Source organism: Thamnophis elegans, chromosome 3, assembly GCF_009769535.1.
Source record: "Thamnophis elegans isolate rThaEle1 chromosome 3, rThaEle1.pri, whole genome shotgun sequence".
In the NCBI taxonomy this organism is placed as follows: Eukaryota; Metazoa; Chordata; class Lepidosauria; order Squamata; family Colubridae; genus Thamnophis; species Thamnophis elegans.
In genome coordinates, this window is record NC_045543.1 from 87,629,021 (window position 1) to 87,656,808 (window position 27,788).

At 45.6% G+C, this 27,788-nt stretch overlaps 1 protein-coding gene across 1 annotated transcript; it reads right to left on the minus strand.

Annotated features, from left to right (window-relative positions):
* Positions 1-640: 640 nt before the first annotated feature.
* Positions 641-26,943, minus strand: LOC116506201 (maestro heat-like repeat-containing protein family member 7). Its single transcript, XM_032213848.1, has 25 exons — positions 26,890-26,943; positions 24,741-24,848; positions 22,656-22,772; positions 22,012-22,134; positions 21,308-21,457; positions 20,324-20,443; positions 18,538-18,617; positions 17,162-17,297; positions 15,689-15,784; positions 15,432-15,536; positions 14,779-14,914; positions 13,590-13,696; positions 13,115-13,264; positions 12,437-12,591; positions 10,275-10,422; positions 9,737-9,918; positions 9,364-9,501; positions 8,573-8,687; positions 5,307-5,450; positions 4,562-4,738; positions 3,482-3,628; positions 2,812-2,937; positions 1,434-1,536; positions 927-992; positions 641-807 (listed from the first exon to the last, which is right to left on the minus strand). The coding sequence occupies exons 1-25, from the start codon at positions 26,941-26,943 to the stop codon at positions 641-643; spliced, it is 3,150 nt and encodes a 1,049-aa protein (XP_032069739.1).
* Positions 26,944-27,788: the final 845 nt, after the last annotated feature.

Below are 27,788 nucleotides of genomic sequence, written 5' to 3' on the forward strand. Positions count from 1 at the left end.
ATTGCAATGAAGAACATGCATTCAATTTTGCAGCTACTAAGATTGTTGGCTGAGCATGTACAAAAACAGCCAGGGAAATGTTTGAAGCCCAGAAAATGGGCCCCTCGTCAGTCAACAGCCAATCAGGTACCTATGAGTTACTAATCTCTCTGCCAGGTCCTGTTTCCATGATGTTCCTTTGTGGTCTTTCACAACATAGGAATTATCTTCACGCTTCCTCCCTTTTCCCAAAGACCAGCTGAAAGGGAGATGTCCAGAGAGTCCTTGGTTGCCCCCTCCCCTCTTTGGAAGAGCTTTATAGCTCCTGCTGCCTTAAGAAAGTTCCAAACATCCTTAAAAATCCATCTCCTCCTGGGCACCCATTTTTTGGAACTATTACCATCTGGCAGACGGTACAGGACAATAAAAATAAGGGCAAGTAGACTGAAAAAGAGCTTCCATCCCAGAGCAGTAACTATCTTAAATTCTACTGTAGAGGGCAACACAAATGCAATATTAGGAGTTTCCAATTTCATTGTATAGAATGTACAGTTGTATACAATTGCATAGTGTTATTTTTCATATATAATATACACTGCAGAAGGCACACCTTTGTGGTATGGGGTGCCAAGACAATAAAGTAAAGGATTAAACTATTTAACTATGACAGTTTGGTCACGGAGGTGTTCCGGATGGCATTGGAGAGGAAATGGATAATAATCTGATCTGGCTTCATCCGATGGCCGCACTGCCAGACGATTACTTTCATGGACTCAGCTGCAGCCTGAGCCACGGAGGCTTCACAATCCTCTTGCAGATCCTGGAGACCTGGAAGGAATCCAGAAAAGAAATGATTTCCAGGATCCACCTTGAGAACCAACTCTGATCAGCGACAGAGCTTCTGGAGAGAAAGTCTCCGCTTCAAGTGAGGGAACTTTGAAACTCACCCAGGAAAACTTCTTCGATTTGTTTGGAAGTCACCACATTCTGTTTCATGTATTCTGCACAGCAGCCTAGACATATGCAAAGAAAAGGTTGGTGGAGTTGGCAGAAATGGCTAAATCAACTGATTCAAGAAAGAAAATGCAGAATTCTTTTGTTTATATTTGGAAGAGTCGCTTTGGGACTTTATGGGATGGTCCCAGGAATTGGGTCTATCTAGAGATCGGATGGAAAGAATTTCATATGACTCATATTTATGATGGTTGCAGAGTCTTGGGGGGGGGTTGTCACCTGATCACTTTTTGCAACCTTCGGGCGAGCAAACTCCGGAAGGAAGCCCAATTCACTTAACAACCACGTGACTCACTTAACAACCACAGTGATACCCTTAAGAAACGGGGCCGTGTGTGTGTGTGAGAGAGAGAGAGAGAATGGTCAGCATGCCTGGCCTTAGGAAGCCCGCCTGCCCTGGTTTTTCCTCCCCTCATTCCAGAGTTTGCATTCGGAGTTACCAATTAAGAGGGCAGCTGCCTCTCGGGATGAAGAATTCCGGCTCTTCAGGAATTTCAGCATCTGCTTCAACATTACCGGCAATTTTTCCTTGCATCGATTGATCTGAGGAACACATGGCCACAAACAAGGCAATGAACTCTGTAGCTTCCTCTTTTTTTCTTTCTACAGTTTCTAGTCCTCATGTCCTCAACAACAATGTCTTCCATAACATATTAAATTTTATTATACTGTATTGTATTGTATTTTAAACTATAAGATTGTTATACTATACTATATTTTATTACACTAAATAATATTATTATACTATATTGGATTTTGTTAGGCATATAATCTAACGGTTGGGTTGTTAATATATGAATCATGTAACAATGCTGTACCTGTTTCTTTAAATAATGGTGTAAATGTGATTGGTTGCTGTTTCCTCAAGCGGCCATAAGATGGAGCCAGAATCACTGTTAGATGCTGATCTGATCTGAGTGTTTGGAAGCTGGCTGTTAGAAGTGTCGTATAGTGATCAGCGTGAGCTATTGTACGTTTTGCAACTGGGGAGCTTACCTAACAGACTTGACTGGACTGGACTAGACTGGACTATTATACAATGCAATACAATATAATATATATTACATTATATAGTATAGTATATCGTAAGTATTAGTATAATACAGTTTTATATTGTATTATATTATACACACACACAAACACACAAACACGCACACACACACACACATACACGCACAAACACATTTATGTTATTAAAGACAGTTTTATCCAAGTAAAAACCATAAAGGAAAATAAAGAAAAATAGTAGATAGTGAAAAAAGAATAGAAAAAGAAAAGGGAAAGAAAGATGATAAGGAAATGGCTTCTGATCTTATAAATGCATTTATGTTTTGCCCTCTTTACATCGTAATTCCCCTTTTCCACAAACTACCATTTCTGATCCTCAAACCCACAAATCAGTAAGGTTTATAGTCCTCATGGTGGCATGGAACCTCTGGTGTTCCCAAGGGAGCAACAACCCAAGAAGAATCCCTCTAGCCAGTTTAGTCTAGTGGTTGAGGCATCAGGCAAACAAATCAGGAGCCTGTGAGTTCTAGTCCCACCTTTCTCATGAAAGCCTCCTGGGTGACTTGGGGAGTTCTAGTCCTGCCCTTAGGCATGAAAGCTGGCTGGGTGACTTTGGTCCAATCCCTCTCCCTCAGGGCAGCCCACCTCACAGGGTTGTTGGGAAGGAAATTAGCGGATGGGGAGGGGGAGGAGAAGCATTAGGGACGTCCACCATCTTGAATGATTTATCTAAAGAAGAAAGGCAGGAGAAAAAGAAAATATATTATACTCTAATCCGGAAGAAAAGGAACCAGCTAGGCTCCTACTTACCACCTCCGAGCAGATGCTGGAATACATGCTCTGGAGACTGGTGTAAATCTCGTAGTCAAACAAAGTCTCTGGAACCTCCTCCCACTTCATAAAGGAGATGCAGGAGATCAGGGTGTTCCTGGAGATCTGGGCCAAGGGAGGAAAGGAGGCGTCAGAGGAGCCGGTTCTGAGGTTGTCCATCTTCTGCAGAGAAAGCCCAGCCTCCTCCTTGCTCAGGGGTGGGAAAGGGAATGAGCCACCCCAGGAGGAAGCTATGGCAGGGCAAGGGGGGCCCTGAAGACCAGAGTTCCCCACAATTCAACTCTGATCATATTATATTGGTACCAGGGAAACCATCAAGAAGAAAACAACCCCCTAATCCAAGAATGACCCAACAGAAAACCTACACCCACATCAAAATGATCCAGCATTAAGCAGAGATCAAACCCTCCCCTCCAACCTACTGATGCTGTCACCTAGTTGGGTCCGGAACGGCCTGCTAGAAAACAACCAGGTTCAGAGAGCACCAAGGACCTCACAACTTCAGGTTTGCAGAATTTCTTTGCCTTTTCCAGAGGGTCCACATGATGCAACCACATTGCTCTGAGTGAAGATGGGGGTACAGCGTGGTCTCATGGAGAAGGGAGCATGAAGAGAGCAGGAACTTAGTTGACCCCGCCCTTCAACTCACCTCTCGGGTCCAACTATTAGCCAACTGGATTATGAGAGGAATCAGGTTGTGCAGGATGGATTTGGTCAGATTCCCCTCTGCCCTCTTGACCCCTTTTAAGACCAGGCCAAAAAGGGTGATGGAGGTGTTGCGCAACTCGGTGTCCTCCTACAAGGAAGAGAAATGTGTCAGTCCCTCCAATAGCATTTAGGAAGTGGGAGGTGTTGTGAGAACCTAGAAGAACAAACTGCAACACACACAACAGTCAGCTGAGCAAAATCTGAGAGCAGAAATTTCAGGCGAGAAAACGTCTCACATTTGATTCTCCTTTGTTTCCTTAAAGAGAAAGGCAGGGAGAGATCCACTAAACCTACAATAAAAGCCTTCGTAACTCCCATCCTCTTCATCTGATCTGCCTCAGTTTCCCACTCACGAGACAAAGCAAGGGGAGTCTGGCAACTGTTTCTCTAGACAAGGCCATGCCAATGGTTGGCCATGGGTGTAAAAGGCTTGCAGACCAACCTCTATGGTGTGATCGAGGGGTTGTTTTCCCGTCTTTGCAGCTTTCAGATGTGAGGACTCCAACTCCAGTATGCTGGCTGGAGAATTCTGGGAGTTGAAGTCCTCACCTCTCCAAGTTGCCAAGAGGGAGAAATACTGATGGAGACCAGAGTTTCCCAATCTGAGCAGCTTTCAGATGTGGGGACTTCAACCTTCTCAGGCCAGCAGAGTTGAAATCCACACACCTTAAAGTGTCTGAGATCAAGCAACACCAATTGGGATTTTTAATAAATATGGAGGGTGATTGATGGTGGTTTGGTGAAGCTGAAGAGAGTGGCAACCTTCATTCTCTTCCACCTCATCTGGCACTTCTCCAGCTCTCTGGAAGGGCTCAATGATCATCTGCAAGCTCACACACTCTTTTAGATGAGAACAACACAGTTGTTGCTGAACTATTTCTAAGACTTTTTGATAAAATTAGAATTCTTCAGATGGTACCCAGGTGATCTTTGTGGGAGAAAAAGAGAGAAGGGAGGGAGGGTGGGAGAGGAAGAGAGAGAGGGGGTGGTAGATTAGTTTGTTGTGATTTGGTTGACGTACATCTGCAAAATAATTCCCCAGGACCGGAATAAGATTGACAGCTTTCCATCCATAGGTTTGAGCATTCAGATGCCGGAAAAGGAACTGAAGCGTCCGGAGTGATTCTTTTGCTACAGACTTGTCTGGGTGACAAGCACAGTTGACCACGGGGACTAGCACCGGCTCTAACATCGTATTCTGCAGGAAGGAGGGAAAAGAGGGAACGATTAAACATGGTCACTGGAGTTCTCTGAGTCTAGGAATGACAAACACAGAGAAGCCCACAGAACATAGAATAACAGGGTTGAAAAGGAACTTGGAGGTCATCTAGTCCAACCCCCTGCTCAAGCAGGAGACCCTACACTATTCTGGACAAATGGTTGTCCAGTCTCTTCTTGAAAGCCTCCAGTATTGGAGCACCCACAATTTCTGGAGGCAAGTCGTTCCACTGGTTAATTGTCCTTATTGTCAGGAAATTTCTCCTTAGTTCTAGGTTGCTTCTCTCCTTCATTGGTTTCCATCCATTGCTTCTTGTTCTGCTTTGGATGTCCTCCAAGAGGATCTGTCTCCAAATTGATCCTTCAGATCTTCCAGGGATGCCTCCATCTTTGTAGAAGAGAGGCCACTGTAGCTGAGGGCATCCTCTTTCTGGTGGTTGTCTTCTCCTCCTCCTTCTACCCTTCCTAACCTTGTAGAATTCCTAGAGAATGAGGTCACACCTGCTGCTCCCTTGAAAGTCCCTCCCTTCCTGCCCCCCATCTCTTACCTCAAAGGGGTGCTGGAGAAGATACCCCAGACCACGAACAGCAAATATTTGGATGAGGGGATATGGCTCAGCCATCCATTTTTGGAGGACCCTGAGGATGTCCTTCATGATGAACAAGTGCCCAAGCTCCGGGTGAGAGAGAAGCTGGGGAAGAAGAGTGGAGTGATGGATTATTAACCAAGCAAAGGAAGAGAACTTTCCTCAGAGCCTCTATGAAGAGATGCCACATTCAGCCATTATGGGGAGAGGAAAAGAAAAGACAGTCCTCATATAGTGATGGCGGAAAGTCACCATGGCACTGATAAAAGGGACAACTCCATTTTTCAGACTCATGACCATTGATCACAGTCACCTGATCAAAAATTGGGTACTTGACGGTCCGTATTTATGACGGTCACAGTGTTTCTTTTTTTTCTTTTTTCTTTTTTTTAATTTTTAAACAAACAAAATAAACATATAACATAAAAACCACCCTCCAGTTACATACAGTATGTCAATTGGTCACAAAACTCCTGTGCCTCCTCACCATAGTCTTCACTTACAATTTATATAGAATCTCATATTATCAATCTAATATATATGTATACAATTATTATAATTATTTAACATTTATTTGACTATAGTTATTATTACTTCTTTATGTGAGATATTCTAAATTTAGAATAGATTTATATTATGACATTTCATTACATCATCCTAAAACCATCCAGTAATATTACATCTTTACATTGTATTCTATATAAAATTATTGATGTGGTTACAAAACTTTCATGCATCCTCTCCATAGTCCTCACTTACAATTTATATAGAATTTCATTATTAATCATTTATTTGACTATAACTATTATTCATTTTATGCGTAATATTCTAACTAAATTAGTTTTTATTATAGCACTTCATTACATCATCCTGTATCCTTCCAATAGTTGTGAAATCTTATATCTCTTGCCATTTGTAGTATTTGTGTTCTAATTGCTTTCTTGGTAGATCTTATATGGACTTCTCTTGGCAACTTGTTTTTCATTGCATATCTTGTAAAGACTTGAAACCCCTCTCTGTTCCTTGCATCAACTTCACTTTGGTTATTACCGATGCTTCTGCCAAAATTTCTAACATTAGAGCTGCCCAATTTTTTTCCTTTTTTTCTTCTATATTTTGGAAATCTGATCTATCAATCTCCCATAACAATATTCCACTCTTGTCTTTTCCAACCTCAATCTCCTGTCAATATCACCAATTTTCTTATCTCTTTGTTCATCTTTTTCTTCAATTCTTCTGTTCTTTGTTCAATATTCTGCATTCTCTTTCTTTTCTTTTTCGTGTTGCAACATTCCTCCAGATAGTATACATACACTGCCACTATATAGAATCCAAGGCTTTTTTATTAAGTTCCAAACAAGTTCACTGCAATTCTTCTCTCTTTCAAGGCTTTCTTTTTACTGATAGTACCCCGGAGGAGCACCTGTATAAACAATCCATGCTCAGAGACCTTGAAATGTAAATCAAATGTGCAAAGAAAAAAAAAAGAAAAACAATGTTTCCAAGCCTCCAAGCCTCTAAGTGGCAGTGTAACTTCTTTTCTTCTACTTTTACTCCCCTCTTTATATTCCAAACTTCAGGAGAAAAAGAAAAGTTTTTAAAAAGAATATGCACTAGAGAATTGAAAAAAGAAAAAGAAAGAAAGTAGAAGAAGAAGAAAAAATCCAGTCCAGTTTAAAAAGTAAGAAGCATTTGAAAAAAATTCCATCAATAAAAAGATTAAAGAACAGAGGGGGTGGGGCTAGCTGCCAGGACGAATGGCTGCTTGAATGGAGAGCTCCATGAAGAGCAGCTGGATCTGGCATCCGGAGGGGTTTCTGGAAAGACTTTTGTAAACCGAAGATTTCCTGTAGGGAAGACTGAAGAGAAGGTTGGTTTGGCACGACCATAGCAGTGGTAGGTTTCAAAAATTGTTCGAACCTACTCTGTGGGTGTGGCCTCCTTTGTGGGAGTGGCTTGCCGCCCATGTGACCAGATGGGAGTGGCTTGCTGCCCATGCGACCGAATATGAAGATGCCGACGACACTTGTCAGAACCACCTTAAATTACCTCACACACAGAACTGGCATGCATAAGAATGTGATGTAAACCTGTTTTTTAAAAGGCATCTTGGGTTTGGGTTAAAAGAACTTCAACACATGCAATAAGCGAGAAGCTGCAGGAGTCGCGAGTGGCTTAACAGATTCCTGATCTTGGAGGAAGGTATTTTTATTCCAAAACAGCTCAAGAGATTAAGATTAAGGAGTAGGGTGGTTGTTTTTTTAATCCCCCCCCTTTATTGTTTTCTTATAATATATGAATCTGTTGATATATAGACTATATCACCCCTTAATACTCCTTAAAATTGATTATTGAGTAGAGGAAGAGGGAAAAGGAGAGGGAAAGTGAGGATAGGGAGAGGAAGGAAGGAAGGAAGGAAGGAAGGAAGGAAGGAAGGAAGGAAGGAAGGAAGGAAGGAAGGAAGGACTGGAGAAAGTTATGAGGGAGAGAAGAAATCGTATCGTTGTGATGTCAGCTTCACATGCTAACGGTCGCAGTGTTTTGAGGTTACGTGATCCATTTTGTGACCGCCTGATAAGCCAAGTCAATGGGGAAACCAGATTCACTTAACCGTGTGACTAACTTAACAACTGCAGCAATTCACTTAACAACTGTGGCAAAGGAAGTGGTAAAATGGGACAAAACCTGTTTAGGGACTGAGCAACAGAAATTTGTGGCTCAGTTGTGGTCATAAGTCGCTCAGTTGTGGCTCAGTTGTGGTCATAAGTCGAGGACAACCTGTAGAAGAAAATCACTGAAATATCTGGTTTATCCTAAGTTTATGACCACGGCATTGGCTTGAGGGCTTCTGCGATCACTTAGTGACCAGTGGAGGTTCTATGACGGTCTTATGTCGAAGACTACAGAATGGCAATACAAAACTGTCTATAATGCAAAGAGGAAACGGAATTTGGGGTCATTGAATCTTCCTCCCTCCCTCCCTCCCTCCCTCCCTCCCTCCCTCCAATTCCATCGATTAACAGAGTAAGAGGAGACCTTGGAGGTCTTCTAGTCCAACCCCTTGACCAAGCAGGAGACCATCTACTATGTCAGACAAACAGCTGTCCAGTCTCTTCTTCAAAGCCTCCAGTGATGGAGCCCCCACAACTTCAACTTCCTAATCATAAAGTCCCCCTGAATCCTGCACAACTTTCCTGGAGTTCCACAATGTTGTGGTGCATCCTCACCTCCGAGAAGAACACCATGCCAATTGTCTTCTCCCTTAAGTCGGGATGGTGCAGGTAGGTGTTGGCATGTCTGAACATCATCTTCATCTCCGCTTTATTGTATGCAAAGAGTTTCCTAAAGATCAAATAGGGAGAAATCAGATAAGATCTGCTGGTGAGTGAGGAGAAAATCACCAAGCTAGAGAAATGATTATCTGAATTATGGATAAATGAATTACTCAATGAATTAGTCCATTTACAGAATTTCTCACCCTCCCTCTCTTTTTCTGTCTTTCTCTCCCTCCTCCTCCCTCTCCTTCCGTCCCTCCCTCTACATCTCATTCTCTCTCTCCTTTTGTCTCCCTCTGACACTCCCTCTCTTTCTGTCTTTTTCTTCTTCCCCCCTCTTCCTCTCTCCCTCTCCTTTCTTTGTCTCCCTCTCTCTCCCCCTCCGCCTCCCTCTCTTTCGCTCTCTCCCTTCCCTTCCTCTCCTCTATCTCCCCTTCCCTCTCTCTATCTTTCCTCCCACTCAACCACCCTTTCTTTCTCTTTCTCTCTGTGCCTCTTCTTCTTCCTCTCCTTCTGCCCTCCCTTCCTCTCTCTTTCACTCTCTTTCTCCCTTCCTCTCTCCTTTTCCTCTATCTAACCCTCCCTCTTCCTCTCTTTCTCTCTCCCTCCCCCTTCCCTCCCTCTTCCCCCTCTCCCTCACTTTCTCTCTCTCTGCCTCTTCTTCCTCTTCTCCCTCAGCCCTCCCCTCCCTCTCTCACCCACTGCCACTCAAGGCCAAGTTCTTTGGACTCTGAAGTTCTTACCGGACCAGGTGGAAAATGGCCTCAAACAGACTATCTGGGCTCAAGAGCATCTTCCAGCATCCCAGCGTCGTCAAATCTTCATATTCTTCATTGTATCCGGCAGACAGGATGAGGTTTTTGATCGCCTCCACTGCCGTGCTAAATCAAAGGAAGGGAGAAGAGTCGGTGCCAATGCTTCAGCTGATGCCCCCTGCAAAGGCCATGCTTCCCCTGACCCCAATCGGCCTCCCGCTGCCCTTCAGGAGAGCTCCAGCTTTCACTTGGTGGCTTGTGCAACAACCACAAAACACAATAGCAAATCAGCCTCCCTTTATTTCTTCCCCTTTCAGTGATATCCAGTTGGATCCAGATTGGTCCCAGGAGATTTCCTTACCTCAAGGGGTTGATCTGTTCTGAAAGGTCCATGACTCTGCTGGACCTCCCGGATCCACTCTTGCTGGCTCCCAGGAGGAAGTACAGCTGCGTGACCAGGGCGAGGAGCAGGTTGGAGAATTTGTTGGGGAGGAGCTCAGCAGCGTTCGGGAGGGACAGGAGGAAAGAGAGGGCATTGGTGGCCTAGAAATGGAATGAAGGGAGAGTCACCTTGGGCTCCCCAGTTTACTTAGATTCATCACCTTCTTCCTCTTCACCAGAATCCCTTGCAGGGTGGAGTCTGGCCAACTGAATGGAGCTGAGGGTTTACTGGCCAGATGCCCTTCCTGTTGCCAATGAGGAGTTTTGTTCGACAGATACATTCTCATTGAGCCCAGGAAGAGAAACATCTGCCTCCACCTAAAAAGGAGGAGGGGCTTATGCCAAATGACGCTCCAATTTTAGCCCCAGCAGTTTTCCCACTGCCTCCCTCTCCCCTTCCCTTAGGTGTTCCCCACCTCTAGATCCAAGGGAAAGAGAGCCACCAGTGGAGGGCTTACAGCAATGGGCATGAGGGACTTGCTATTCCTCCTTGAGAGGGCATCGGTGCTGGGGTCTTGGTCTTCCAGCCTTTTCATGAGGGGCTTCATGATCTTGAGATTGGCATAAGGGTCTTCAGCCAGCGCCTCCCAAATCTCCCTGGCATTTCTGCGGAGGGGGAGAAACCGATTGGGAGGGAATCAGATCCTTTCCCCATTTCGGAAGAGACGGCCAGCCAGAGAGATGATCCCCCACCCCCAAACAGAAGGAAGGATTGGAAAACCGAAGTCCAAATGAATGGCTCTCATGCCAGAAAAATATATATACACAGGTAGTTCTCGACTTACAACCATTTCTCCAGGAGCCATTCAAAGAAACAACGTCATTGAAAAAAGTGACTTATTCCCAGTTTTCACACTTTCCAGCATCCTTAGGATCATCTGACCAAAATTCAGACTCCTGGACAACTGGTTCAAATTTATGACCATCCCAAAGTCAAGTGATCACATTTTGTGACCTTCTAACAAGCACATTCAATAGTCAGATTCACTTAACGACCATGTTTCCCTCTTGACAACTGCAGTGATTCATTTAACGAATGTGACAAGAAAAGTCATAAAATATCTTTCAAAGTTCATTCCCATCTCGACCCTCATCTGATGTGACCTCCCACTAGAAGACTTCATCTGTGACACACCCATGGCCCATCAAAACATCCATCAAGACCCTTACCTGACACGACCTTTACTGACCTCCCCATCACAAGACCCATTACAAGATCCCCACCTGACACGACCCTCAATCTGAGGTGACCTCCCCATCATAAGACCCTCACTTGATATGATCCACACCTGACATGACCTCTCCATCACAAGACCCTCACTTGATATGACCCTCACCTGGTCCATCACAAGATCCTCACCTAACACAACCCTAAATCTGAGGTGATCTCCCCATCACAAGACCCTCACTTGATATGATTCACACCTGACATGACCTCTCCATCACAAGACCTTCCCTTGATATGACCCTCACCTGGTCCATCAGAAGACCCATCAGAAGATCCTCACCTGACATGACCCTCAATCTGAGGTGATCTCCCCATCACAAGGCCCTCACTTGATATGACTCTCACCTGGTCCATCAGAAGACCCATCACAAGATCCTCACTTGATATGGTCCACACCTGACATGACCTCCACATCACAAGACCCATCACAAGATCCCCACCTGCATAACCCTCAATCTGTGGTGACCTCCCCATCACAAGACCCTCACTTGATATGACTCTCGCCTGGTCCATCAGAAGACCCATTACAAGTTCCTCACCTGACATAACCCTCAATATGAGGTGATCTCCCCATCACAAGACCCTCACTTGATATGACTCTCACCTGGTCCATCAGAAGACCCATCACAAGACCCTCACTTGATATGACCCTCACCTGAGACAACCCACACCTGATGTGACCTTTCCATCACAAGACCTACTGACCACACCAAGCCCTTACAGGCAGAAGATCATCAGCACTAGCGTTCCTTAAACTCCATTGAAGATGTTACCTTGCCTGGTAACAAAACATTTGGAAACCAACGCAGAAGCTTAGAGAACCAACTTCCACCCTCTTCCGCCACCTGAGCTCATTTCATTTCATTTCATTTATTAAATTTCTATGCCGCCCAATCCCGAAGGACTCCGGGCGGCTTACAGAAATGAAAAAAATTAAAAAGAATTATTAAAAACAATTGGGCACAACAAGGTTAAAAAGGGAAACTCAACAAACACCCAATCAGGAGGGGGCTGGACCTCAATCATGGGGTCAACAGCCCCAAGCCTGCCGGAAAAGCCAGGTTTTAATGGCTTTGCGAAAGGCCATGAGAGTGGGCAGGGCCCAGATCTCAGGGGGCAGCTCATGCCACAGGGCCGGAGCGGCAACAGAAAAGGCCCTACTCCTAGGCGCCACCAGCTGGCATTGTCCCGCTGACGGCACCCGGAGAAGGCCCACTTGTGCGATCTTATTGGTCTGAGGGAGGTATGTGGCAGAAGACAGTCTCGCAGATACCCGGGTCGTAGGACATATAGGGCTTCAAAGGCAACAGGGATTCACCCCATTGCAAAGGATTGAGAGACTCTGAGGAATCCAAGACAACAGGATGCCCATCTCCTTGAAGTTCTTCTTACCCATCACAGCCAACGGAGGATTCCAGCAATATGTCCACAACTTGGTTGACCCTCTTGGAGGCCAAGTGATATACGGCCTTGAGGGCGAGGGCTTTGGTTGCTGGGTGGGTAATATTCGGGAGACGCTGATAGATCTCCTTCAAGATCATGGGTAGCTATGGCAAAAGAGAGATTGGAGGATGAGATTCAGTGTTGGTCTCCATTGGAGATGCAGTAGGGATGATAACTTCCACTCATTGGGGAAAATAAATTGGCCCCCACAATGTCAAAGTTTGCCCTACGTTTTTTTAAAAAAACTCCTGATTTGTCCAGCTGCCTGTGATATTTTATTTATTGGTATATTTTAGGAGATTTATATTGCCGCCTATTCGCACATGACGACTCAAGGCGGCTGACAAAGCCATAAAAACATCTGGAGCCTTCACCACTGCCACACTGGCTCACCAAATGTTATTTTTCATGAAAAAAATGGCTCCTTTGTTTTGCCCTTACCTTCTTCTGGGAGGTTTGGACAACTTTCTCAACAGCCCTAGGATCGCTCGCCTCCTATCCAGCCTTAGCCTTCTTAAAACCAGAAGAAGTGTCATCACTGAGCCAAAAAGGTCTCAGCCATTCTCATCTTTGTTTTCTACAAAATCTCCTACATCCCTTTTGCTCCAAACCCTGCAATGTCCTTACTTCCTTCGTTTCCTCCTCATCTCCAAACTCCAATAGGATGGCGTTGAGGAGCAGCCCCGCAGAGTGTGAGATGTCGACTTGTGTCAAAGCCCCCAGGGTTTCCAAGAGCAGCTGCGTTAGCTGCAATGGGCTGAGATGCTTCCCAAAAGCCTATCGGAGAGAAGGAAAGGAGACCATGCAGAGATGCCTTAGAGCTTTGATGCCCTTCTCTTGAGACTTTGACCCAGATTGGGGGACAGCACATCGTGTAGAGATGCAGCCTTATTCCATGTCCTCCATCAGGTGGGATTCGGATGGGGTCAAAGAAGCCAACATGGCAGCTACCCTTTCTTCCTCCTAGGCATTGGGGGGAGGGGTACCCAAAGCCCAATCTTGGGAGAATGCCATCCCCACTGTGAGATTGACTCCTTTGAGGCTCTCCGGGTCAGGAGGAGGAGGAAAAGGAAGCCAGGCCAAAGGCTGATCCAAAACATACCTTCGCCATTTTGGAGATGTTGTTGTGGAAGATCCCAGAGCCCGAAACAAAGAATTCTTCCCTCTGCAAATGTACAATGTTCTTCTGTTTCTTGTCCATTTCTTTTGCTTGGGAGGGAGGGGAAGAAACCACAAGGTCAGATTTTGGCCTTCGGAACCTGGGAACTTCCTTCGTCTGATGGCCAGTTTAATCATAGCAAGAGAAGAGAAGATCTGGAGCTCAGGGTCGACCTGAGGGGTCCCTGGTGCTCTCTGACCTGGGGGGTTTCCTTGCAGGTGTTTCATTGCCCAACTAGGGAATGTCATCAGGGGGGATGACCATCAATACTTATGGAAGCACAGAGAAAAGATCCCTCCCTTCAAGTACTGATGACGTTACCTAGTTGGGTCATTAAATGTCAAGAAGAAAACCACCAAGCTCAGAGAGCACCAAGGACCCCGCTGTCCTTCTCCTCCTCTTCCTCCTCCTCTAACTCTTTTCCCTCTCTCTTCGCTACTTTCTCATTACCTCCTCTTCCCTTCCCTCTTGATTTCCTCCCCCACTCCCTCCTCCTCCTCCCCTTCCTTATCTTCCTTTCCCTCTCTTCCTCTCTCTTCCCTCCCTTCTCATCTCCTCCTCCACTTGCTACTCCTCTTCCTCCTCCTTCTCCTCCCTGTCTTCCTTTCTCCCTCTCCTCCCCCTCCTTGCTCCCTGCCCCTCTCTTCATCGTTCCTTCTCTCTCCCCCCTCCTCTTCCTCCTCCCTAGCTGACTCACAATGTGAGAATCGCCTTCTTAAAAGGACCCCTGGCCCTGAAAAATGCCAATATCAACTGCCAATTCCAGGCATCTCTGCCAAGCCCAATGACCCAACGTTTCTTGGCTAAGCCACAGACTGTGCCACCCAATGCTCTCCTGGGCAGGGAACATCCCTGGTCTTCTTGCAGAGGTGGCGCAGTGGGTAGAGTGCAGTACTGCAGGCCACTTCAGCTGACTGCTAGATCAGCAGTTCAGCGGTTCAAATCTCACCGGCTCAGGGTTGACTCAGCCTTCCATCCTTCCGAGGTGGGTAAAATGAGGACCCGGATTGTTGTTGGGGGCAATATGCTGACTCTGTAAACCGCTTAGAGAGGGCTGAAAGCCCTATGAAGCGGTATATAAAAAAAAATCTGCTATTGCAGCAAGTCAACCCTTGGAGTCCAAAGTTCTCACCCATTTTGCTCATGAGGAGGTGGTGCAGGTGGTAGGCAACCTCTGCGGATATCTGGCCAATTTCTGGTCTGCTGTCGCCAATGTGCAGGGCCAGCAAAGCCACCAGCTGTCCCAGCAAAGAAAAGTCACCTGTGGTCTAAAGAAAGGAAGGGGAAAGGAGGGGAAAAAGGAGAGAGAAGGGGAGGGGGCTCATGAAGCTTTCAGCCGGCTGAAATCAGGGAATAAGAACCACAGAACCACAGAATCTTAGATACACAGAATGATAGAATCATAGAATTATCAAATATTTGAATATTAGAATCTTTGAATCACAGAACCTGAGAATTACAGAATCTCAGAATCTTTGAATCACAGAACCTGAGAATTTTAGAATCTCAGAATCTTTGAATCACAGAACCTGAGAATTTCAGAATTTCAGAATCTTTGAATCACAGAACCTGAGAATTACAGAATCTCAGTATCACAGCATGACAGAACCGCAGTGGCTGGAAGGAACCGTGGAGGTCTTCTCCTCCAATCCTCTGCTCAAGCAGGACTCCTTGTATCCTCCTGGTCACATCCCAAAGGTGCTTTTCCCAAAAGGCAGCTGGACTTTCTTGGGGGGTTTCCTTTCTTTGAAAACATTTTGCTTCTCATCCCAAAGGGAGACTTACGTCGAAATTGACATTTTCCAAAACGAACTTGAAGAGGTGCTTGATGGTCTTGAGGGCCCTCCATCTCTCGTGGCTCTTGGGAGAATCGATCCAGGGATTTGTGTGCTGCCAGGGGAAACGAAGGAGAAGGAGGAAAGGAGGAATGGGTCATTCCCAGTTGGAAGAGCCACAGACTCCACAGGGGGACAGAAGGGCCAAATCCAGCCTGAACATCTGGCTGACCGGGCGACCCACCCCAAGAAAGGATCTCTCTTTACCATCAGGATCTCCTGCAGGGCATCCAAATTGGGAGCTTCAGACAGCAATCCGGTCAGCATGTTGTTGCAGGCAGTGGCTATTTGATGATAGAAATCCTAAAAAAAAGGAGAAAATGTCAGAAGGAAGGAGGGGCATCAAGGAAGGAACGGCTCCTGAAAGAGGCAGAAATCCAGAGGTGGGGAACTGATGGCCCCTTTACGACTGGGGCACTGCAGCTCGCAACCTTCCTGAGCCAGCCATGGAATTCTGGGAGTTGAAGTCCAGAGGTCTGCAGTAAATGGAGTGGCTGACTTTGCAGGGCCGTTTTTTCTTCCTTAACAGTTCTGGGAGATTCAAATACAAGCAGTCCTCATCTTATGACCACAATTGAGACCAAAATTTCCATTGCTAAGTGAGACATTAGTGAATTTTGCCCCCATTTTATGAACTTTCTTGCCACAGGGGTTAAGTGTATCACTTTGGTTGTTAAGTTGGTCACACAGTTGTTAAGTGAATCCAACTTCCCTATTTACTAGTCAGAAGGTCACAGTAGGGGTGTCATGTGACCCTATAATACTCCGACTATCATAAATCTGATTCGGTTGCTAAGCATGTGAATTCTGAGGGTTATCTGAGACTACCTAGGAATCAGTGGTGGGTTTCAAAAAAAATTCGAACCTACTCTGTGGGTGTGGCCTCCTTTGTGGGAGTGGCTTGCTGGCCATGTGACCTGGTGGAAGTAGCTTGCTGGCCAGGTGTTTTCTCTCTCTCTCTCTCTCTCTCTCTGTCTCTCTCTCTCTCTCTCTCTCTCTCTCTCTCTCTCCTTCCTTTTGTCTCTCTGTCCCCTTTTCCTTTTTTTCTTTCATCTCTCTCACTTTTTCTTTCTTTTTTTCTTTATTTATTTCTTCCTTTCTTTCTCTTTCTGTGTGTGTGTGTGTGTGTGTGTGTGTGTGTGTGTCAGTGTTGGGTTTCAAAAAAATTTGGAACCTCTTCTGTAGGTGTGGCCTGCTTTCTGGGTCCACTGTTGGAACCTCTTCTAAACGGTTCAGTGGATTTGACGAACCAGTTCTACCAAACTGGTGCAAACTGGTAGGAACCCACCTCTGCTAGGAATCATAGCTAGTGCCTGCAGACCATGGTTGCTCTGCCCCACCATGGCCCTTCTTTTGTTGTGGGGCAAAGGGAGGAGATGGGAATTGGTCTTGAGAAGATCCTTCAACCAGAAGATAAAAGAGAAGTGGAGGAAGAGAGAAATGATGGGGAGGAAAAACCCCTGGAAATGTTTAGGGCTTCAAAATAGGGACTCCTGGGATCCAGAAACGTAGAACGAGAAGGGGAAGCAGACTTTCAAGACCAAAGAGGAAGGGACAAGCCAAGGGGACCTTTGGCTCGAGGGATGGATCCAGGGCTGTTGAGGAGATCAGGAATCCTGTTCACTGCATCCTTGTTTCCAGGTGGATCCCTTATTGCTTTGCTCCATCTGGACTGCTCACCTGAGAGTGAGATGATGGGGGTTGGCTATCTGTTTTCATTGTGGATACTTTGAGAGCTGGCAATGAAAACACCTTCCGGATGCTTTGGTTGACCACTTCAGACCTCACCTCAGAGTTCAAGGAGGGCTTCATACGGCTGATTAAAGACAAGAAAAGAGGAGGGAGGTGTGAGGAGATTCTAGACTCAGGGGGCAAAAAGGGACCTTGGATGTCTTCTACTCCAACTCTTGCTTAATGGTCCTTAAACCATCCCAGTCAGATGCTTGTCCTCTCTTTTTCCGAAAACCTCGAGTGATGGAGAGCACACAACATCTGGAGGCAAACCCTTCCACTGATTGATTGTTCTCAGTGTAAAGAATCTTCTATCTATCTATCTATCTATCTATCTATCTATCTATCTATCTATCTATCCATCCATCCATCCATCCATCCATCCATCCATCCATCCCTCTCCATCCATCCATCCATCCATCCTTCCACCCACCCACCCACCCACCACAGCCCTGATGTGTCCTCCTATGGAAAGTTATCACCCCGCCCTCTCCCAGAAAAATGAAATATCCTAGGAAATATTGAAAAGTCAGAATATTTCCCTGGATGTGAAAAGGAAGAGAGAATAGCTCCCTGCAGCTTCCTGCCCCCACCCCCTTTATCAATGGGCCATTAAGATGACCAAGCTACTCCCTTTACATAATAAAGAATCCTCCCCTTCAGCTCCAGGTGATGGGATTAAGGCATGATGATACTGGCCCTTTACCCAATTCACCCAATGGCATCTGAGAACTCAACCATATCTGGATTCAAAACGCAGCCTAGAGAGGTGCCCCTGCATGGCCCCATGGGAGTCTGACAACCAATCAGAATACATTTGTTACACAGGAACAGGAAACAGAGGTGGGACTGAACAGGTTATAAAAAGCCTAGCAAGCCCCTCCCTCAGCCCTTCTCTTCTTCTCCACCAACATTGAAGCACGTGATCACCTTTTCTGTTCAGGACTCAAGCCATGTGCTCCTGTCCACCATTAAAACCATCTTTCCAAGCAGCCTCCATGTCTCCAATGTCTTATTCCTCACTTGGAGCCGAAACCAGAAGGACATTTCTTCCAGCAAATCAATGAAATGGAGTTTGAACTCCTGCTCTCCTGGATCTATCTATCTATCTATCCTTCCCTCCCCCTCCCTCCCTCTCTCTCTCCATCCATCGAACCATCAATCCACCCACCCACCAGAACCCTGATGTGTTCCTCAATGAAATGGAGTTTGACCCACCCCCCATGCTCTAGAGCACGGGGACTTTCCACGGAAATCCCATCACTTGGTGCAACTCCAAGTTCCTCCTCAGCTGGGGGAAAGATGAGGGTGGTGCAGGTACGTACCTCATGCAGGTGATGGTGACGATGGCTTGATGGAGAATTGTGACAGACAAGGGTATCAGGGGCTCATCTTCAATGACTTCCTGAAAGGAGAAGGAAAGACGTGTAAGAAAGCTCCTGAGATGTGGCCACCATCCAGCTGGCACTATTCCCATCTCTACGCTTTTCCTGGTTGACATGGGAAGTCCTCAACTTACAACTGGTCACTTAGCCACCATTTAAAATTATGACGGATCTCTCCAGGATCCCTCTTAGAACTAAGGGGAAATTTCCATTTCCAAATAGCCATTTGTCTGAAGTGGTATAGGGTTTCCTGGCTGGACTAGAGGACCTCCAAGGTCTCTTCCAACTTTGTTCTTCTAATTCTAACACCCAAGGACTACTTATGACCCAGATTTGAAGTTCTGAGAGGCTCTTCTTCCTCAGGGATCATAGGATCATATTTTGGTCGCTTGGGAACCAGCCTGCATTGATGGCAATTTGCAGTGTCTCCTGACCATGGTTTAAGTCAGGGATGTGTAACTAGGGCTTCACTACGACCTGTGAACTTCAACTCTCAGAACCCCTAAAGGCCAGAGAATTCTGGGAATTAAATCCACCGCTCTTAATGTTATACACTTCCACCCTCTGCCATTCTGGACATTGACATTGGACATAGTTTCTTCTAGAAAGTTTCAATGCATTTTTTTTCTTCCCCTAATTTCCCATTTCTATTTTTCATTCTACTTTATATATTAAATATTTGTCTATCTGTCTGTCTCTCTCTCTTTCTCTCTCGCTCACCATCCATATCTATCTATCTATCTATCTATCTATCTATCTATCTATCTATCTATCTATCTATCTATCTATCTATCTGTTGTGACCCAGCAGGAGCCGTTGGAGCTGCCACCAGACTCTGACAGCGAGGATCCCGATGAGTCGGCTCTGGAGAATGTGGAGGACCCTGGACAGGGTTCCAACTCCAAGCAGGGCATAGAGAAGCTGATTGGCCACCAGGCGCCTGAGCCTTGGACCAGTGGGGAGGAAACAAGGGAGAGTGAGCCTGAGGTCAGCAGTGAGTTGTTCCTGGATGCTTGGCACTGAAGAGCTACTAGGCGCCAGGAACAGTTGCGCAGTTACAGGAGGTAATTGCACTCCTCTCCAGACTATAGGCTCCTCTCCAGACTATAAAAAGGACTGCTTGTACACACGACCCTCTTGCAGAAGTTAACGCATTGATTAAAAGTTGGAGAACTTTTGTAACTAGATTGGCAGGCTGGATTGCTGCCGAGGCTTGTCTGAGTTGCTGCCAAGGTCCTTATCTGTTGTTATGCTTGGCTTTCAGCCACCGAGGTTTTGGTGTCTTGCTAATAAAGTACATTCCATTTAAGTTTGTTTTGGCATCCGTTACTGGATGGAGGAGGGGGTCAGAACTCTATCTATCTATCTATCTATCTATCTATCTATCTATCATCATCATCATCATCATCATCATCATCTATTTTTCTGTCAGTCTGTCTGTCTGTCAGTCTGTCTGTCTGTCTGTCTATGGATATAAAAATAAATACTAATAATAAAAACAAAGGAGTTGCCAAATTCACTTAACAACCGTGTGACTAATTTAACGGCAGTGATTCAGCTAACAACGGTGGAAAGAGAAGTCATACAATGGGGCAGAATTCACTTAACAGCTGTTCCACTTAGCAACAGAATCGTTTGGGGCCCAATTGATTAGAACTAAATTCAGTTCAAATTCTCTTTCAAACTTAAATGCGCCCAGGAGCACCTGCCCCCCGTCCCCACTTACGATGATCTTGGTGACCAATTCCTGTTTCTGGGGCAGATGGAGGTCTTGCCTCCTGCTGAGGGCAGCCGCTTTGGTGACCATGATGATGGACCTCATGAAGGCTTTCTTCAGGCCTTCGTCCTGGGAAACCCAAATGGGAAGAGGGTGAGGTGAGAAGACACCAGAGGGAAGAGGGTGCATCTATTTATTTCAACCTTTACATAGCTGACAGTCTTTTCTTGAACTCCGGGGGGCTCCCAATCAAAATACCCCCTGGACATTCTGGATTCTAGTCCCGCCTTAGGCATGAGAGGCAGCTGAGAGATTTAGGGCCAATCACCAAGAGATGGAGAGTTCTAGTCCCGCCTTAGGCCTGAGAGGCAGCTGAAAGACTTAGGGCCAATCACCAAGAGATGGAGAGTTCTAGTCCCGCCTTAGGCATGAGAGGCAGCTGAAAGACTTTGGGCCAATCACCAAGAGATGGAGAGTTCTAATCCCACTATAGCCATGAAAGTCAACTGTCTGAGCCAATCACCAGGAGACTGTGAGTTCTAGTCCCACCTTCAGCATGAGAGCCAGCTGGGTGAGTCCACATCTGGCCCAGTTCTTCTCTTTCAATCCAACACACATCACAGGGTTGTTGTGGTTGTGTGAAAAGGAAGAAAGAGGATAATGCGCTGCCTTGAGTGTAATGAATGTGATATGACCATAGATAAAGAAACCCATAGCATTTCATCATCTCCAGGGCAATTGGAACAGGAAGCAGATCTGAATGGGAGGCATAACTGGGAGCTGGAGGTCACTTGTTTTAAACTAGATTCTCCCCAGCAACCTCTAAGAACTGCAGTCAGGTTGTCCTTGTTCACCAAAAGGGGATATTTGTAGCTCAGGGTTGAACTGTGGAGCCCTTGGTGCTCCCTGAGCTTGGTTGGTTTTTACAGACGTTTCTTATATTTTTTCACCATCAACTGAAATCCAGAGAAATTCCAGTGGAAACCAGCCTACCTTGTTCATAGTGGAGTACTGGACAAGCATTTCGGACACGATGGGTTGGATGAAATCACCCAGGTCTTCAGGGGAGGCTCCCTGGGCTGCTTGTCCATAGCAGAGGATTAATGTTGTCCTAATCCTTCTGTCAGACACATATTGTGGGTCCTGCCAGGACAAAAACAAGGGGGTCAAACTCTCTTCCAAAGCACCAGAAGACAAGACAAGAAGCCATGGATGGAAACAGATGGAGATTCTTAGTCATCCAGGTCATGGTTGTCCCAAAGGGGCTTTTTCCAAAGGCAATTGGACTTCTTTTTTTCCTTGAAGAGGTTTCGCTTCTCATCCAAGAGGCTTCTTCAGTTCTGACTTTGGTCAAAACAGAAGAAGCTTCCTGCATGAGAAGCGAAATGTCTTCAAGGACAAACAAAGTCCAAGCCCTTTGAAAAAGCACCTTTGAGTCTACTTGAGACGTTTGTTGGACAATTCATGATCTTCTCTAGACTTATAAAATGGTCCTCCAGGAGATGGAGGTGGAGAATTTCCAGCCCCACCTACAATTTCAGCGCTGGTCTCAGGTTTTTGAGATCTATGACTAGCCTGAAGAGACCAGATCGCCTGGAGCATCCATCCTTCTAAACATCTAGGACTTTCCTTCCCAGAATCCCCCAGCCTTCTTTTCTACTGAGTTTTGGACCTTGGAACCCCATCCCTTGTCTTACCTCATGGGAGTCTTCCAAGAGAGATGGTCTCTTGGGCTGTGCGATGTTACCGACCTCCCTGAGGACCAAGAGAATTTCGGGAAGATGATGGTGTACAGCTAGGTGGATGCTCTCCGAGATTCCCTAGGCAAAGCAATGCTTGTGAATTAGGACATTTGCATTTTCTTTTTTTAATCATCCTCTTCCTCCTCTTCCTCCTCTTCCTCCTCCTCCTCCTCCTCCTCCTCCTCCTCCTCCTCCTCCTCCTCCTCTTTGCAAGCCCCAAGCCCTTCTACCACTGATGAAATTACCTAACTGGGTAATAAAATGTCTGCAAGAAAGCAATCAAGCACACAGAGCACCAAGGACCCCACAGACTTCTTCCTCCTACTCCAAAAACCCCACAGTTCTCCTCATCCTCCCCTCCTTCCTCTTCTTCCTCTCCTCCCCTCCTCCTTCCTCCGCCCACTCCTTCCTCTCCTCCTCTCCTATTCTCTTCTCCTCCTTTCACCTCCCCTCTTCAAATCCTGTTCCCTTCTAGAACTGATGAAATGACCTAGTTGGGTCGCAAAAGGTTTACATTTCTTGTAACCAAGCTCAGAGAGCACCAAGGACCCCACAAAGTTGCAGGTCTCAGCCCCCACAGGAAGCCCACTCCCACTCACCTCTCTGTCTGTCTCATCTTCAAGTGAGATTGCCAGAAGCTTCTTGAGGTGATCTTTTACAAGGTCCTTCTGCTTGGTATTCCTCAATTTGAAGCCATAATATTTGTACAGGTTTATCTGAAGGTTGGAAATTGAGTTTGTGAGTCTGAGGGAGCTCCACCCATCATCCAGGAAAAGGAAGAACAGGACAAAGGATGATCAGAAAAGGAGCAAGTGTGGTCAAGCACAGGGCCATTTCCAACTAAGCATGGCTTACCCGCCATGGCCCACTCAGTAGGGAACAAGAGTTGCACTAATAGCAGTGTTCCAATATCTCAGGGTGGCCGCAAAGAAGTGGGAGTCAACCTATTCTCCCAGGGACCAGAAGTCAGGACGAGAAGCAACGGATGGAAACTTATCAAGGAGAGAACCAACCTAGAACTAAGTAGAAACTTCTTAGTGGAAGATCTTAGTAGAAGATCTCCGAGGTCCCTTCCAACTCCCTTATTATGTAATTCTGTGACTAATCAAGGAGAACTAAGGAGGAACTTCCTAACAATGAAGACAATTAATCACTGGAACAGTTTGCCTCCAGAAGTTGTGGGTGCTTCTTCACTAGAGATTTTTAAGAAGAGATTGGACAACATTTGCCTTAAAGGGTATAGGGTTTCCTCCTTGAGCAGAAAGTTGGACTAGAAGACCTCCGAGGTCCCTTCCAACTCTCTTATTATGTTAGTCTGTGACTAATCAAGGAGAGAACCAACCTAGAACTAAGGAGGAACTTTCTAACAGTGAGAACAATTAACCAGTAGAACAGTTTGCCTCCAGAGGTTGTAGGTGCTGCATCACTTGAGGCTTTTAAGTTGAGATTGGACAACCATTTGCCTGAAATGGTAAAGGGTTTTCTGCTTGAGCAAGGGGTTGGACTAGAAGATCTCCAAGGCCCCCTTCCAAGTCTGTAATTCTAATATTCATTTATCTGTCTAATATTGAAGCATCAAAGAAAGGATGCATAAGCATCAAAGAAAGGATGCCAAAGGAGAGACAAAATGAAACGACAAACGTTAAAATGACTTTTAACATTATTGGAAAACATTTGAATTGTTGAATTAACCCACAGCCAGTTGGCCGTGACTAGTGGGCAGTGTAGAGTTGGCTACAGGAATTTGTCCTCTTTTTTTAAACAATTTTTATTTGTTTCTGAACAAGGACAAACAAACACAAAAATAAAAATAAAAAAGCCATCTTCCATTACAAATTGTAGAAAGTGTGTCAGTTGGTTACGGTACTTCCATGCATCTCTTCCATAGTCATCACCTGCTTTTCATATCAAATCACATATTTTAAATTCACCTATATTCATGTATATTGCAATTATTATATCTCAACATTAATTTGACTATAATTGTTTTTACGTCCTTTTATATATAATATTCAAAATCTAGAATAGGATTATATGATAATATTCCATTAAATCATCCTAAAATCATCCAATCGCAATACATCTTTATAACATATTCTAGATAAAGCTTTTAAACCTCCTCTCATAATCTCCATATATTGTTTATATAAAATATCATATTATCAAACTAATATATATAAAGATAATAAATGAACCTGTTTGAAGTTTATTAAAATAGCCTTGAACCCTATAGTGGCAGTATCTGAAAAATTGAAAGAATGGCCCAGCAGAAAAAAAGAAACTGTAATATTGCAAATGATTATGTTTGAAATTCAAAATCTATTAGTTGTGACAGAGAGAATTGAAGAGATTGGAGAATATGGAATACAAAACAGAAAAATCTGATGGAGAAACTGAGGATGTTTAGCAAATGAAGAAAGTGAAGGACAGAATTTGAAAGATGGAAGGAAAAAATGAGCAAAGAGATAAGAAAACTGTGGATACTGACAACAAAGTGAGCGGGGTTGGCAATGGCAAGAGCGGAATATGGAAAGGGGAGATGGATGGATTGGAACTCTACCCTAGATTTCAAAGCACAGAAGAAGAAAAGAGATAAAAATTGATGGAGATAAGCAAGTTGTCCTCTTCTAACCTTTGTCTAAGACAACTGGCGCCCTAAAAGGGGAAAAGCTCAGCATATTTACCTTCTCTTTAGACAAGAAGTAGGAAGTGCTTTGTTGCCTTGAAAGCTTCTGGCTGATGGGCTGCCATCCACTCATTTTCCCCCTGGTGACTTTGTGGTCTGCAGGAATCTGCTTTGACAACAACGACAACAAGGACAACAAAAAAGAAGTTGTGAGGAAGTGAAGGAGCAGAGGAAGGAAGAGGTTTTTCTGTGTTTCCAAGGGGAGGGTTGGTCTCCCTTCTGCCTCAGGGTGCATCGGATCATTGATTCGACTTTTCTAGCTGGGACAGACACGAAGCCCCTAAGAAGGACCATCCGGATTGCATCAGCTGGAGCCAAGAGAGCTTTTGAGAGGAACAGAAGGAAAAGCTCTGCCACAAATGGTGAGATGAAGTGTCTAGATTTTTTTCCTCCGATTGGAATGGCCAGGAAGCAACCAGTCTCCAGAGGTTGGTAGTCCTTGATTTATCAACATCTACAACCTGTGAAATTGCTTCGTCGACTGATGACCCACCTTGGGGGAGGGGGAAACAAGGTCAGAGCTAACATGCAAAAAAGTGAGGTCAGAGTTGGCTCCATTTGGATGGGATGGATATGAAGCTCCTAATAAATAACTGGATTTCTTTTGAAGGTTGGGTTGAGGCTCATGATTAATTCGGGCATCCCTCACATAGGGAACATTGTCAGTAGTACAAGGGAGTACAAGGTTTTCAGAGTGGAGGAGAAGAAGGGTTTTCTTGCAGATATTTCATGGCCCAACTAGAAAACATAATCAGAACTAGAAGGGAGTGAAGTTTGCTCTCTGTTTATACACAGTAGCTTGCCCCAAATAAGCAGGGAGCAAACATCACACTCACCAGCACCGATGATGTAGTTGCGTCATGAAATCTGTGTAACTAAAGAACCAAGTCCAGGGAGCACCAAGGGCCCCATCTTCTTCTTCCTAGCGTATTCCCACAGGTGCAGGGTCCAGTTTTGGATCATTGAGGGCCACTTAGCTCCGTCACCTGCATCACCTGGGAGAAGGCCTGCAGCTTCCGTATTTTTGTTGATGGCCTCTTGCCATCCTTATTTTGGATGCCCACAAGGTCACCAGTCACTGACTTCTAGTTGGTTGGCAGCCTTGGCCACAGTGGAAGGTGCTGCTCTCGGGACGTGTCCTTATCAGCAGAGTCAGACTTCTCTCATCTTCTCTGTAATTGGTGCCACACCAAAATGTGGTCAAATGGTGTCATGTGTGATGTGGTCAGAAAGGGAGGTGCCCGATATCCAAGGGATCATTTGCATTTCCATGGCATGGAGAGAGACTTTGCTCCCTCCTGTTGCTGCCCAGCATTCAGGGCCATACAGTGCAACAGGAGGATGGTTCTCTTGTAGATCTTAGATTCAAGACGGGTTGGCATCTGTGTGTCCAGTAACACATCAGTGAGTTCTTGCCAATGCATCCAGACTGCACTCATCCTTGCTTGCACCTTGTCATTAATGTTCCCTTTTGTTGTGGCCCTCCAGTGGAGCTGGCAATAGGGTGGGACAATGAGAAGGTTGGAGAAGAATATGGGTCAGTCCTGGGGACTGAGGGAAGCTCAGACGAGGGCTTAGGCATTCAGTTGGTTGGCTGTTTCAAGAGTGGGAAGTTCTGTTTGTGACTATAAGAGACTCCGTGCCAAGTGTTGCCTTGCCCTGTGTTTGGAAACTGATTATCTGGCAGCTCTCCAAGCGAGATAAGGTTCGTGTAGATAAATATTCCTCTGAAAGACTGTTTGCCAAGCCTGGCTGACTCTCAATGAAAGGAATTCACAGTTGTGACCAAGACTCTACTTCTTGCTTTTTAAGGAAGCCTGGGTCAGAAGACCTTTGCCTTGGAGGTGGGATCCCAGATATGCAAAAATCTCCACCTTCTTTGGGTTTTCTCCATGGATTGGAAGCGTTCCAGGGCTGGTGACAGACTCTAAGGACCGCATTGTCCTGATGTTCAGGAGAAGTCTGAAATGGTTGAGGCGATCATTCCATGGTCCTTCCATGCTCCTCCCACCAAGGGCCCCATCGTACAGCCACTTCTCCAGAACCACCTTTGTCTACTTTGGGGGTCAGTTATCTCCATCGTGGCAGCAGTGGCTTCCGCAATCTCTCCACAAAGGACTTCCGGGACCCCAGTGACCCCTGCTTACCTGGAGAGGATGAAGATGTTCCAAGATGGTATCCAAAATTTCTCCCTCCTCCATCGAGTCCAATATTTCTTTCTTCTGTCTGCATTTGAACCACCGCTTTCTTGCCCATAAATATTGGAAATGTTCATCCGAGAGTTCTGGGAAGGAGACACAGGATGAGATCGAGGGGCAATTGGGCAGGAGGAGCCTTCTTGAAGGGAAGAGGTTCAGGTTTAGGTATATTAGATTTATATGCCGCCCTTCTCCCAAGGACTCAGGGCGGCGTACAACATTAAAAGAAACACATAATACCAAAGTTAAAAATAATTTAAATAGAATATCCCAAACCCAATTAAAATTGACAATGACATTTTTTTAAAAAAAATCGAATTAAAATTAACAGTGATCAATAATTTATCTTGTTTTGTTCAGGAGAGGTTGGCTTGCTGGAAAAGCCAACTTTTTAGGGCGCGTCGGAAGAACCGGAGGTCAGGGATTATACGAAGCTCCGGGGGCAGCTCATTCCAGAGGAAAGGCGCTCCACAGAGAAGACTCTCCCCCTGGAGGTCACTAGCCGACACTGTCTGGCTGATGGCACCCTGAGGAGGCCAACTCTGTGGGATCGCAATGGACGGTGGGAGGCTACCGGTGGCAGTAGGTGGTCTCTCAGGTATCCTGGGCCTAAGCCATGGAGCGCTTTAAAGGTCATAATTAGTACTTTGAATTGCACCTGTAAGACAAGCGGCAACCAGTGCAGGCTGCCTAAAAGGGGTGTAATATGGGAGCACCTAGGTGCCCCCATGATAATCCGCGGAGCCGCATTCTGGACCAGTTGAAGCTTCCGGGTGCTCTTCGAGGGCAGCCCCATGTAGAGAGCGTTACAGTAGTCCAAGCGAGAAAGGACGAGGGCACGAGTGACT